Source organism: Schistocerca cancellata, chromosome 8, assembly GCF_023864275.1.
Source record: "Schistocerca cancellata isolate TAMUIC-IGC-003103 chromosome 8, iqSchCanc2.1, whole genome shotgun sequence".
NCBI classification, from domain to species: domain Eukaryota; kingdom Metazoa; phylum Arthropoda; class Insecta; order Orthoptera; family Acrididae; genus Schistocerca; species Schistocerca cancellata.
In genome coordinates, this window is record NC_064633.1 from 319,671,887 (window position 1) to 319,686,676 (window position 14,790).

General features: G+C 45.3%; 1 protein-coding gene across 2 annotated transcripts in view; it reads left to right on the top strand.

Annotated features, from left to right (window-relative positions):
- LOC126094545 (sorting nexin-27) overlaps positions 1 to 14,790 on the top strand; it is a 309,715-nt gene that overhangs the window by 218,734 nt on the left and 76,191 nt on the right. Inside the window, exon 1 of one of the 2 annotated variants that reach the window (XM_049908977.1) lies at positions 3,481 to 3,557. The exons of the other annotated variant lie outside the window; for it this stretch is intronic. Within the exon in view, the coding sequence (XP_049764934.1) occupies positions 3,496 to 3,557 (62 nt within the window). The 5' untranslated portion in view covers positions 3,481 to 3,495. Of the gene's footprint in view, positions 1 to 3,480; positions 3,558 to 14,790 lie in introns of those variants that run through there. 2 annotated transcript variants of the gene reach the window in all.

Sequence of the window (14,790 nt, forward strand, 5' to 3'; positions counted from 1 at the left end):
GAGTATCCAACGGCTCTCGCTCACTACAGCTGCCTTAATTGCCACCCACCCACCTACCACCACACACACACACACACACACTCTCTCTCTCTCTCTCTCTCTCTCTCTCTCTCTTCTCATGTTTACATTATAGTGTTTTTACGACCAAAAAAAAAAAGACTCTGAAACTTTTGATAGCAACGGTAGATGTCACATGTCTTCATTCTGTTGAGACGCTTTGCAAAAGACTGGGACTGAACCCAAGAGGCGCTCTGGTGGTCGGGAATTGTATTCCCTTAGGTCACATAACGACTGTCATTAGAGGTTTCAACTCATTAGTAAATCATCGTAAGATGGTTTGAATATGTTACGTAGCGACACTCGTCAGCTGAGGAGCCCCAAGGCTGCAGAATTACTATGTAACGCATTTAGATCTGATGACGACTTGATAATAACGGGAATCCAGCAATGATATTACCGGTGTAATCTGAGATTGAAATATGTAGTTCAAGAAAAATTACAAGACAGTCACTGTGTTTATCTAAGGCAGCGTGCGTAGTCTGCGCAAAACTGTATATTCCTTGGCGGCCAGATACACTAAGTGAGAATTTCCCAATCTTCAGGAAAAGCAATATATCCCAGTGGTGAGAGACCGGAAACGCATGCGGCAGGACAGATATCCAGATTTAGGTTTCTATTGTTTCCGTAAATCGCTTAAATCTAATGCTGGCATGGTTCCTTTGAGAACAACATGGCAGATTCCGTTTCCCAATCCGAGCATCTACTTGATCACCTTTTCGGGAAATTAAACGGCAATTTTCCTTCTTCCTTTAAATCTACGTCTACATACGTACTTCGCGAGCCACCTTACTATGCATGGCTGGGGATACCTTGTACCACTGCTAGTAATTCCCTTTCCTTTCCTATAGGGAGCTGGGTAAAAACGACTGTGCGCCTCCATACGCGCCCTTATTTCTCTTATTTTCGCGGTTCTTACGCATGATGTGTGTTGATGGCAGCAGGATCGTTCTGCGATTTGTCGCAAATGCTTGTTCTCCAAACTTTCACGAAAAATCTTTTTCCCTCCAAGCATTTCCATTTGCCCTCACAGAATATTTCCGTAATACTCGTGCATTGATCGCACCTATTTCTAACAAATTTAGCAGCACACCTCTGAAATTCTTCGATGTCATCCTTTAATACGACCGCTTTCAATCCCAAACACTTCAGCATTATTCAAGAATGGGCCAGACAAGCGTTGTGTACGCGATCTCCCTTATAGATGAGCTACACTTTCCTAGAGTTTTCCCAATTAATCGAAGTTCACCATTAACCTTCCCCACAACCGACCTTCTGTGCTCATTCCATTTTATGTTCTTTTACAAAGTTACGCTTAGATCTTTAATCAACGTGCCTGTGTCCATAGCACATCACTAACACTGTATTCGAACATTACAGGTTTGTTTTTCTTACTCGTCTGCAGTAACATGCATTTTTTGTACATTTGGAGAAAGCTAGCATTCATCACATAAAGTAGAAATTCTATCCAATCCTTTATCCAGGGCCGGGATTCGAACCTGGGCCTCATGGTCACTAGACAGATGTGCTTACCACTACGTCACCTATGTACAGTGGCTTTGCACAACTGTACGGACTATACTAGCAGCTTCCGTCCTCAATCCAGATTCCCGCTCACGCCGCAACCCACTTGATTTCCCCCAAGTCGAACGGCACTGCAGAGGCTCTCCAACTGTATTGGAATAGCACCCACCTCCTCTCCTCCCCCCCTCCCCCCTCCTCGTCTCGTTCGATCCTGAGGAGTTATTCCACTAGACAAACCTGGAGGGCCTCGACAATGCTGATCAAGTTCAGAGGGAATACGAAGTGGGCTGAGGCGTGAATGGGAGGTTGGACTGAGGAGGGAAGCGTGCTAAGGTAATCGGTACAGTTGTGCAAAGCCACTGTGTCAGGGTGACACAGTGCTTAGCGCATCTGCCTAGCGAGTATGAGACCCAAGTTCGTATCCTGGCGTTTATACAAATTTTCATTCGTCACTTCAGTTTGCATATGTGCATCACAGATTTTTGAGACTTGAATCGCTCTTTGGAAGCGTATAGTTTTATATGATTGAAGCAGTCTTTTTCCACCTACAGTCACTCAGCGACGATACTTTCCCATACTGCAGCGACAACAGCGAACCGTCCAAAATTGCTGCTCACTGTGTTCGTTACATCATTTATGTGCTGTATGAAGTGAACAAGAACGGTACTGACTTCCCTGTGACAGTCTTGATGACATCTTTGTCTCTGATAAACACTCACCGTCGAGGACAATGTAGTGGGTTTTGTTACTTAAAACTTCCTTTCAGCCACCCATACATCTGAGGACCTATTCCTTATGTTCCGATCTTGGTTACTAGTCTAGGCAACAGCCTTGCCGCAGTGGATACACCGGTTCCCGTGAGATCACCGAAATTAAGCGCTGTCGGGCGTGGCCGGCACTTGGATGGGTGACCATCCTGCCGCCATGCGTTGTTGCCATTTTTTCGGGGTGCAATCAGCCTCGTGATGCCAATTGAGGAGCTACTCGACCGAATAGTAGGGGCTCCGGTCAAAGAAAACCATCATAACGACCGGGAGAGCGGTGTGCTGACCACACGCCCCTTCTATCCGCATCCCTCAATGAGGATGACACGGCGGTCGGATGGTCCCGATGGGCCACTTGTGGCCTGAAGACGGAGTGCATTTTGGTTAATAGTCAGCAGTGTGACACCCTGTTAATGTAGGAGCACGGAATTTGCCTGTTGCTCTTCGTCCATAGCTCGCACGATATTGTGGAGAGGAAGGCAAATTGAGGTTCGCGAGAGCCAAGTTTTCTAAATCCGTTCTAATTTGTGTATATAAACTTTACTGTGTGAAGGAAGTTGATTATACTTGAACTTAGAACATGCTTAAGAATTCAGCAGTAGACCACCGTTAAGAATATTGGTTCTACAATTTTACCTATTCGTTCTGTGTCCTTCTTATATACAGAAGTCACCTGCGCTGTTTTCCAGTCGGTAGGGCCCTTGGGAATGGAATTTACAACCTCTGCCTCGAGCACCTTTGAGGTAACGTTTGCGTCAGTAATTGAGGTTAGTGGGGAGGGCGTCACGATTAACAGACAGGGTTGTGGAGCGTGGCGGCGAGGGATGTGGGAATTGTTTTAAGTTATTCCTCATTCCCTTGTAGTTTTAGTATTTCTGACGCTAATATTTTACGCGTCAAGGATTCGAAACGACTTACTCCGGCTGTGGGCTGAACGCAGTAACGTGCATTAGCGACATCGGCAAGCGAAATGTCTCCGGTGGTGACAGAGAGGGCGGGCGAAGTGGGGGTTGTGGTAATGCCGTGCCGCCTCCGCTCCACTCTCGCTAGCCGAGCTCGCGGAGAAAGTGTCTGCTGGCTGTCAGTGTCTGCGGCGAACGGCTGCTGAAGCGGCTGCCGTCGCTGTGCTCCGCCGCTACTTGCAGCAGCCATGCTCAGCGTGTGCGCCGTGCCTTCCACCTGCTTCCTGCCGGACCAGCGTCGCCGGCAAAGGTTCGCCCCTGCCGTTCTCCAGTTGTGTGTGGCAGCCACTCATGTGTCGCTGTGATTATGCAAATTGTGGAGTACTATGTTCCTGTGTTTAGTATTGCGCGTGTATGATTCAAGGTGCGTCTCGATGGGGGAGTCTGTTTGGTGTCACCTAGCTACTGGGTTAAATCGTCTGCGCTCGCTAAGCTTTTTCAGTCATTTCTCGCTTCTTTCGCCTCAGGTAAATGGAAGATGCGTAGTTGAACTGTTTGGAAATCCACGTTAAACTCGTCACTTCAAAGGTCGGAGGGAGACAAGTGTATACCATCCCCAGTAGAAAAATGCCCAATAAAACAGTGCGGTGTTCTAAACAATTTTTGGACTGAGAACAGCTTTTGTTTAATTACGGTCCAGTATTTACTGATGACAAGTACATTTAATTGGAAAAAAAGTGTAAAAGTTTGTCTTGGGAAGTTGTACCTGCAACTAGAGAAGGGAGAGCTCGTAAACTGAGGGTCGACCATACAACAACACACACAGATCCGTGTTAATTATTTATGTTTGGTGAAGACACAGTCCTCCAGACGTGGTAAATCTTTTCACACCCGAAGGCATTATTAATTTGAATGAGGGACTGCCTTTTGAAAGATTTGTGTACGAGACAACTGTTTATGCACGTGTAGTCTTGCCGCCGCGCGGGATTTGCCGGGCGGTCTAAGGCGCTGCAGTCATGGACTGTGCGGCTGATCACGGCGGAGGTCCGAGTCCTCCCTCGGGCATGGGTGTGTGTGTGTTTGTCCTTAGGATAATTTAGGTTAAGTAGTGTGTAAGCTTAGGGACTGCTGACCTTAGCAGTTAAGTCCCATAAGATTTCACACACATTTGAACATCTGTAGTCTTACCCACAAACTTTCGAGCGGATATGTTCATGCATTGCTGAGTTGCAGGTGTACGGATTTCTTGCCTGTCAGTCGCCCTGTCAAATATTTAGGTGATTATATTACATATTTGACATCGTTTTGTCGTGTTTTCAATTAATAACATTAAGTTGTGTGTGTGTGTGTGTGTTTTGTTAGGTCGTCTTTGATGCGTTTTTTTTTGTGAACAGTTACATTAACTGTTCGAACATTGTTTTTACTGTTGCGCGTTCGCCCAAAACCGTATCATCGTTATTTCGTTTCGCTATTCCAATACTTGCCTTGAAAGACTACCGATATGCAACAGTTAGGTGGTCCAGCTGTTGGCTTAATCTTCCTAGCCGCAATTTCTTTTATTATTCCTCGAGCTGCAGTGGCATTGCGTCGCATTAAGTCGACTACTAGTAATAGCCGATCGGTGTGATTACACGTGGATGTGCGGGTGCTTCTGAGACTATGAGTGTAAACATTCATTGGAAATCGTGATGCCGGCCGGAGTGGCAGAGTGGTTCTAGGCGCTACAGTCTAGAACTGCGCGACTGCTACGGTCACAGGTTCGAATCCTCGGGCATGGATGTGTGTGATGTCCTTAGGTTAGTTACGTTTAAGTAGTTCTAAGTTCTAAGTCCCACAGTGCTCAGAGCCATTTTGAAACTGTTTTCTAAACACTGCAGTCCGTATACACCTTTTCACAAAATGTCTTATTTCTTGGGAAGATGGGATTGGGACAAGGTGGATGCGGGGAAAGCGGTTTCTCTTAGAGTGCTGCCACTACATGCTCCGCTGCTGCAGCATTATTACGCACGTCCCCGTACAGCAAATGCAACGCTGAAGTTTACGCCATCGACAACTCAAGTGGGAGACACTCGAGCACCCGCCCTACTGCCTTGACCTCTCCCCATCTGATTACCACGCTTTCGGTCCCTACCCTTTCAGACCCGAATTTTTATTAGGGAGGAAGGAAAATTGTTCTTCGTGTGATAATGTTTTTAGGTGATTTTTTAGTGATTTTAGATCGAACATTTATACAAAATTATATACCCGTTTCAGAACGTGCTTTGTACCCTTGCCTTCATTTAATGGGCTAAAATAACTAATTAAGAAATATTGTCTATGTATTAAGAAGTAAAAGGATTATTCAATAATTACCATCCAAAATAACAATAAGTGTTCAGTTCTACTGTGGACTATAGTAAATCAAACGCATCCGTGTGTTCTGGTGGTCACTAACTGGTGCGCGCTGCTTCATTAACTTGCTGATATTTTCATAGTGATACCGAACAGTTGGCAGCACTTGCGCACAGTGAAAAGGTTGAAGCCGGCCGCGGTGGGCGAGCGGTTCTAGACGCTCCAGTCCGGAACCGCGCGATTGCTACGGTCACAGGTTCGAATCTTGCCTCGGGCATGGATGTGTGTGATGTCCTTAGGTTTAAGTAGTTCTAAGTTCTAGGGGACTGATGACCTCAGATGTTAAGTCCCATAGTGCTCACAGCTATTTGAACACATTTGAAAAGGTTGAACATTCACAAATGTGTATCTGAGGTTTCCATTCGGAAAAAATACTACTGTTGCAGCGAAGATACAGATAAAGTTAATGTACACAATTGGAGCCATAGGGTGTGAATGGGTTGAAAAAGGCCTAGAAGGAAACTTCCTGGCACAGTATCAGCGCACACTCCGCTGCAGAGTGAATATCTCATTCTGAAGGCATAGAAGGGTCGACGTTTCTGTCAGAGGAGGATTTGCAGCAGACACTTACGGATTTCCACACGTAGGACGACTCGCTGTTTGACCAAATGGGTATCCTCAATCTGGTGCATCGGTGGGATGATTGCTTCAGCGTTCACGACAATTGCGCCTGATGGCCATTCCGATTGTGGACTGTAACCCCTACTTGTGACATTATTTCCAAAAATCTGTTGAGTTTGATTCAAGACGGAACAGGGTTAGTGTAATTATGAAATATCATTCTTTCGGTTTTACTCGATACACTTGTATTCTAATATCCGCTGCTACTGTAAGCGTTTACATGCATTTCGGTCTTACACTGTACGCGTCCATATCGCTCATGTATGTTTTGTTATATTACCTACCCAGATTCTATCAGGTAGTCGCCTGGTCTTATCTCCGGCGAAGAACTGCTTGGTCCATCTGATAGCTGTTCGCGTGGCTAGCTCTGTTGATTCCCAACGTGCATCACTCCTTCTGTCTCAGAGAAAAATCTCCGATTTCATGGTCTTCGCCGTAAAATCTCATGCTTCATTACCATAAGACAAAACTAGTAACATACACTTACTGTAATCTTCGTTTTGAAAATCTTCTCTTGCTGTATCAAGACTTAATTTATATTCTTTAGTTTATGTCTCTGTTGTGCATTAATTGTCTATACACTGATCAGCCAGAACATTATGACCACCTTCTTAATATCCGGTTTGTAAGCTCTTAGCACGGATAACAGCGGCAACATGTGGTGGCATAGAAGCAATGAGGCATCGATCGGTCGCTGGAGAGATTTGGCACCACATCTGCACAAAGAAATTACTCAATTTCCATAAATTGCGGGGAAGGAGTCGATGAGCTCCGACGCCACATAGTCACATCGCAGATGTGTTCGATCGGGTTCCGATCTGGCGAGTTGGGGGGGGGGGGGGACAGCACATTCGAACCACTTCATCACATTCCTGGCCTTGTGACATGGCGCATTACCTTGTTGAATAAAGTCAGTGCCGTCACGAAACATGATCATCATGAAGGGGTGCCCGTGGTCTGCAATCAGCGTGCAATATTCCGTGGCTGTCATGACGCATTGCACTAGCTGAACTGGTCCTTGGAAGTCCACGCGAATGTTCCCCAGAGCATAGTGGAGCCGCCGCCAACTTGTCCCCGTCTCGCAGTACAGGTGTCAAGGAGCTGATCCCCTGGAAGACGACGGATTCGCGCCCTCCCATCGGCACGACGAAGAAGGGATCGGGATTCATCAGACTATGCAAGGCTGTGCCACTGTGCCCAACGTCCAATGCTGATATTCACGTGCCCACTTCAGTCGTAGTTACTGATGTCGTGGTGAATTGGCAAATGCATGAGTCGTCGGCTGCGGAGGCCCGTTGTCCGGAGTGCTCGGTGCAGTGTGTGTTGAGACACATTTGTACTTTGCCCAGCAATTGTCTCTACGATGCTTTCATTGTACATTACGTATTGTGATTATTTTTCAGGCCTACTTTCACTCTTGCTGTGCTAAGTTAGTTCACTCGCCCTGCACGAGAGGTATGGTGTCAGAGCTTTATCGAAACGGATATGATTCATATTGATTAGTAACACTTGATTCCTTGTGTATTTTACCCATTTCAGATGTCTGAAAATTTCCTGTGGGATCTTGAGACTTATGATAAGGAGTTTTATTGTCCCACTCATATTTCGGTTCTGAATTTCTCGCTATCTTGATGAAATACAACGGAAATCGTAGCATCGACGTCTATATTCTTCAGCACACTAACATAAGTTGCATAGTTAGTTGTTTCGCAAAGCAGTTACAACGTATGTTGTTGAAGGCAATTGAAAAGCTTTTCCAAAATCTAAGGATACTATAGAAACAAGTTCTGTAATTTTGTTTACGAGTTGGAAGTGCCCCATTGTGATACAGCCGCCAAGTTGTTCCTGCGCTTGAGTAAAATCTCGTTTTTATGAATATCTTACACATAAGGAGATGAGGCTCTCTTATATCTTCTGATGGAGAACAATTATACCACTATTCCAGTTTTGAGGAATTGTTTTCCTTCGCCGATATTCAGTAAATATATTTTCACCTTCTGTTTATGTTACCTTTACTCCAGCTTCAATAATGTATGTCAGAACACCACCTCTAGGCGTCTTTCCTTTGTTCATGAGTTCATTTATGCACTTCATCTGGCGTTTGTTCTGGCATGTCATTATCTTCTGTATTATTATTATTACTACTGATGAAGGTAGTGGCGCTGCTGGTGATAGCAGTTTACAAGGCGCGCTCATTCGTTAGCTTTATCATCTAAGTCTGCAATGTGCGGGCTATTTAAAAGTGGGTAATACAGCTGTTTGCGTCGTCGTCGCCGCCATGGTTTCCATGCTGACGCATTTTCGGGCTTTCCCGCGTAATTCCTGGTCATTTCTGTCATATCTCATAATGTTCTGGCTGTTCCACGATGAAACGCAGAGCGGGAATAACAACGCGGTAGAACTTGCGTACATCGTTATCCCTTGGAGTTCAGTGACTTCAGAGACACAGTAGCGCAAAATGAATTATGTGTGATAAAAAATACAACAGTTAAGGGCTCTCAAAGATTATTGGATGATTAAGAAAAAAGTGAAAACAGTGGAAGGCAGTAGAATACTAAGCAAGGGAAGTTGATGTAATGTAATGAATGAACCCGAATGGCTTCGAATATACAGGGTGAGTCACCTAACATTACCGCTGGATATATTTCGTAAACCACATCAAATACTGACGAATCGATTCCACAGACCGAACGTGAGGAGAGGGGCTAGTGTAATTGGTTAATACAAACCATAAAAAAATGCACGGAAGTATGTTTTTTAACACAAACCTACGTTTTTTTAAATGGAACCCCGTTAGTTTTGTTAGCACATCTGAACATATAAACAAATACGTAATCAGTGCCGTTTGTTGCATTGTAAAATGTTAATTACATCCGGAGATATTGTAACCTAAAGTTGACGCTTGAGTACCATTCCTCCGCTGTTCGATCGTGTGTATCGGAGAGCACCGAATTACGTAGGGATCCAAAGGGAACGGTGATGGACCTTAGGTACAGAAGAGACTGGAACAGCACATTACGTCCACATGCTAACACCTTTTTATTGGTCTTTTTCACTGACGCATAAGTACATTACCATGAGGGGTGAGGTACACGTACACACGTGGTTTCCGTTTTCAATTACGGTGTGGAATAGAGTGTGTCCCGACATGTCAGGCCAATAGATGTTCAATGTGGTGGCCATCATTTGCTGCACACAATTGCAATCTCTGGCGTAATGAATGTCGTACACGCCGCAGTACATCTGGTGTAATGTCGCCGCAGGCTGCCACAATACGTTGTTTCATATCCTCTGGGGTTGCAGGCACATCACGGTACACATTCTCCTTTAACGTACCCCACAGAAAGAAGTCCAGAGGTGTAAGATCAGAAGAACGGACTGGCCAATTTATGCGTCCTCCACGTCCTATGAAACGCCCGCCGAACATCCTGTCAAGAGTCAGCCTAGTGTTAATTGCGGAATGTGCAGGTGCAACGTTGGCAGATCATTCTGTAGAAACGTGATGTATGTTGCAGCTGTTTGGGCCCCTGCAATGAAGTGAGGACCAATTAGGTGGTCGCCAATGATTCCGCACCATACATTTACAGTCCACGGTCGCTGTCGCTCTACCTTTCTGAGCCAGCGAGGATTGTCCACGGACCAGTAATGCATGTTCCGTAGATTCACTACCCCGTGGTTTGTGAAACCCGCTTCGTCGGTAAACAGGGAGAACTGCAACGCATTCTCTGTTAATGCCCATTGACAGAATTGTACTCGATGATTAAAGTCATCACCATGTAATTGCTGATGTAGCGACACATGAAACGGGTGAAAGCGGTGACGATGTAGTATGCGCATGACACTACTTTGACTCAGTCCACCGGCTCTCGCAATGTCCCGTGTACTCATGTGTGGGTTCATGGCAACAGCAGCTAACACACCAACTGCACCCGCTTCTCCTGTTACGGGCCTGTTACGGACCCGTTTGCGTGCTACGACCATACCTGTTGCATACAGTTGGCGGTAGATGTTTTGCAATGTGCGGCACGTTGGATGCTCTCTGTCCGGGTACCGTTCTGCATACACCCTGTAGGCTTCAGCTGCATTTCGTCGACACTCGCCATAGATGAGTATCATCTCCGCCCTTTCAGAGTTCGAATACACCATGGTCACAGTTCCTACAACACTACACTATCACAGACGTCAGGTAACACGGTGTACTACAGTTGGTCTGCGTGCGGAGACGAATGCAGAATAACAATAGCAGCAAGCGCTACATGCGGACACTGCGACAGCTAGACCAAACCACAACAGTGCACTACAGCCACACTTGTAAACACGGTCGTCATCGTAAACATGTCCCTGCAGATGCTGCCCGCCGACCGTGGCCCGTGTTTGCTACAACACGCAACTGAACGTCGGAGGTTTCAAGCGTCAACTTTAGGTTACAATATCTCCGGATGTAACTAACATTTTACAATGCAACAAACGGCACTGATTACGTATTTGTTTATATGTTCAGATGTGCTAACAAAACTAACGTGGTTCCATTTAAAAAAAACGTAGGTTTGTGTTAAAAAACATACTTCCGTGCATTTTTGTATGGTTTGTATTAAACTATTACATTAGCCCCTCTCCTCACGTTCGGTCTGTGGAATCGGTTCGTCAGTATTTGATGTGGTTTACGAAATATATCCAGCGGTAACTTTAGGTGACTCACCCTGTATTTGTATATGTAGTTACATCAGGTGGTGCTAACAGTTACCTTTAAAATTCTGTGGAGCTGCAGAACTTACCAGTGTTTCAGTTATTAACAGGACGCTGATATAAATTCTAAATTACCCTGCTGCTGAAAGCATTCTAGATACACACAGCAAAAAGAAGAAAGGAAAGAAATTGTCAAAATGTGACGGACACGTCATCGGAGAATTTGGTTCTCTCTCCAAAAATGCGACTTGCGAATATACGAGTATACAAATATTAGAGTTTAATCGCCTTTTTTAGGCTTTCGTTTCGTTTAGCACTTGCCTATCGTGCACCCCGATACAATGACCGAAACGATGCGGCTGTACATTCGTCTGGGTACGTCGTGAAATGTTCACGTGATTGTTCAAATGGAGTGAAGCGTGTGCAGTATACTTCTGCTTCGAATTTCAGCTGTGAACTTTCGTAAGGTCGGGCGTAACATTCCTTCGGGTTGCGACACTGGCCTGCGCCAGTTAGGAAACTGGCTCTGCTCCCGTGGCCATGAAATCACTCTTTGTCGAGGGAAGATCGTAATGTAAGTGAAAGCAGAACTGACAGTCGGGGACACAGGGGTACCGATAGTAACCGTTCGTCGAGTATTGTACTCTTAGTGTCGTATGCCCGGAGAAAAGCTTGTTCCTTTAGAAGTTCTTCATACTTAACGCGTGATTAACAGTTCGGGCAGTATGCATGTCAGCAACATGAGAAAGAAAGCACGCACATACAGTATGTCTGTGTACAAACGAAAGAATCAGACAACGCAGACTCTTTGTTGCCCCGCAGATAGTAAACAGAATGTGATTTGTCGGTAAATACAATTCAGTAAACAAGGATTTCATCTTTCATTCTGCACTCTCCCTTTCCCACTCTTTCCTACCAGCCTTAAGATGTGAACAGGGAGTAATCGTACATATGTGCACAACGCTAATGGTTGGAGTAGTCTGTTCCTCCGTGACTAGAAGCGTAGAGGTGACCTTTGTCCCTGCAGCAGCTTAGCGCCGGTATCAGTGATGATACAGAATTTGAGAATATTGTCGAGAAAGTACAGTTCTACGCGCTACTTAGATTTACTGTGTTTCTTGGTGACAGTAGAATCTCCATCACGTTATGTGGTACAGAAGCCAACGCCACACCTCACTGCGCTTTATATCGCCCGTAGATCAGTACGGGTACAGGAATACCATTGCATGCTAGAAGCATGAGAAAAGGTCACCTGTTCTGGTGAGTTTCGATACACGCTGGTACATGCCAGTGGCAGGATGCGAATATGTCACAAAATACAAAGAGGCGACACATTTCGCTTGCTGGCAGGGCACCGTTTGGACAGGTGGAATGTATAGAGGGAATGACAGAGGCCGTCTAACTCGTCCACACATTTAGGGCACTATCGAGCAGGACGTACTCGGATTTAATTCAGCTCCATCGGTCTAAGCGGTGTTGAGCGGTCATGTATAGGGGCACTCCCCAAGTTTTCGTTGTATCAATGCAACAATCGTTGGCGCTTTTACGAAGGAGAAAAGAAGTGTTACACGTTACCAAGTTATACAGGACGTTTTTGTACACGCGGTCGGACTGTCACTTTCCGCATTCTATTACTTACGGACAGGCCTCCACGGTGCTGGGATTTCTGTCATACATCCATTTCACAGATGAGGGTGTTTTTACGAGGGGCGGTAACGTCACTCTTCGTAACACCCACTCGTATTCTATGGAAAATCGCCGTGGTATGGTGGCAGCGTACTATCAGTACTGGTTTAGCCTCGGTGTGTGGGTGGGGTTACTGGCGACCGCCTCGTTCGTCCAGTCAGTCTTCTACAACTGCTCACTGGCGAGGAATACTTGCGATTTCTCCGGGTGATATTATCTGCTCTGCTGGAACACGTGTCTTTGGTGGAACGCAAGGCAATTTTGTTACTACATGATGGTACGCCAGCTCATTTCCATGTTACCCTGCTGAGGCATCTAAATCTTACTCCGGCAGTTGGATCGGACGAGGTGTTACAGTCGCGTGGCTCGTCCAGTCATCGGACCTCAACTCTTTACAGTAATACCTGTGGGGGGGAACATTAATGTAGAGTTGTATGCGGAGCCCACCTCAGACGTGCAGACACTGCAACAAAGCCCTCATGCTGCCTGTGACGCCATTCGGCTGCAGGATGGCACATTCGAACGTTTGCATCGGTCGCTGCAGCGTCGTGTTCGTGCATGCATAGAGGACAATAGGCCACATCCAACACCTTGCCTAACAACGATGGTCTCAACACAGCAGGCCGCGCACTGCATTGTGCTGTACCGTCATGATGAAGTAAAGAATTCAAACAGAAAACATTCTAAGTGCAATTTTTCCACAAAACCCTTTTTCAGTGCCAAACTTCACAAAGGAGTCGAATCATGGTGAAAGTGTTTCTAACGTACGTTATTAGATGGCGCATGGTCTGTGTCCCAAGCAATGCTCCTCTCTCAAGTTCCTAATACCATGCGTCAGAGCCTCCTCTTTTTAGCCTGGGATAGTTTGTAGGAATAACGCAAAAGTTTTTGGTAAGCTGGCACAGCTTTTTGAGCTTCGGCAGATTATTTGCAAATATATGAAAAGGAAGAAATGTAGGCAAGGCCTTTGTTTCGCAAGATTTACGTAAGATTGTAGAGTTAGCTAAAGCTAATTCCATGCAATAGCAATGTGCACTACTATGTTGAAATGTGTGTGAAATCTTATGGGACTTAACGGCTAAGGTCATCAGTCCCTAAGCTTACACACTACTTAACCTAAATTATCCTAAGGACAAACACACACACCCATGCCCGAGGGAGGACTCGAACCTCCGCCGGACCAGCCGCACAGTTCATGACTGCAGCGCCCTGCCGACCGTGGTGGCCAAGCGGTTAAAGGCGCTACAGTCTAGAACCGCGCGGCCGCTACTGTCGCAGGTTCGAATCCTGCCTCGGGCATGGATGTGTGTGATGTCCTTAGGTTAGTTAGGTTTAAGTAGTTCTAAGTTCTAGGGGACTGATGACCTTAGAAGTTAAGTCCCATAGTGCTCAGAGCCATTTGAACCATTTTTGCAGCGCCCCGGACCGCTCGGCTAATCCCGCGCGGCAATGTGCACTGCTAACTTCTTTGCTTTTAAAGATGCTGCTGGAACACTGTTGTCAATGCATGCGTGTAAAATCTCGAAGTGCAGTACGATCAAAGTGCCTCATACATCTTATATAGGTATTAAAAATGCCTATTCTGAGAAAGAATAAAAGAAACGTATCATTGTATTCAGAAGAATAAAAACTGATGTATGCCATGGTGCACCTTCTCTGAAAGACTAGCCATCTTTATCAGTAGCAAAACCTAAAGATCAGTTGACGATGCTACCTTTTCTTGCTTTAAACATATGGTGTTCTGCAGTAAACTTTGCAACATCTGATCTCAAGAATGATGTTGTGTACGAAACAAAAGTCAGTACTAAGCGATTTTTTTCTTGAGTTTAATTTTGTTATTCTTGTGTAATACATTTAAAAGTTACGAGAAATGCTTTTTGTTGACTGCAGTTGTACTAGTTAAAATATGGTTAAAATATTACCGCTGTACTTCTGTACTTCTATTTGTCATAGTGCCTCTATATTAATGATACCTCGAACTAAAACTTCATTATTGGCGCTTTACAGGGGGATGCCATGACATCCAGATCACTTTTAATAGTTTATTAGTACAATATGATGTGCAAGTAGTAAGGTGTACTACTTGGCGCTTCCGAGAAAACCACAAGAGAAGTTTTATGCGTCAGTAATACATTGGTGTGTTGCGATCCTCAGCACTA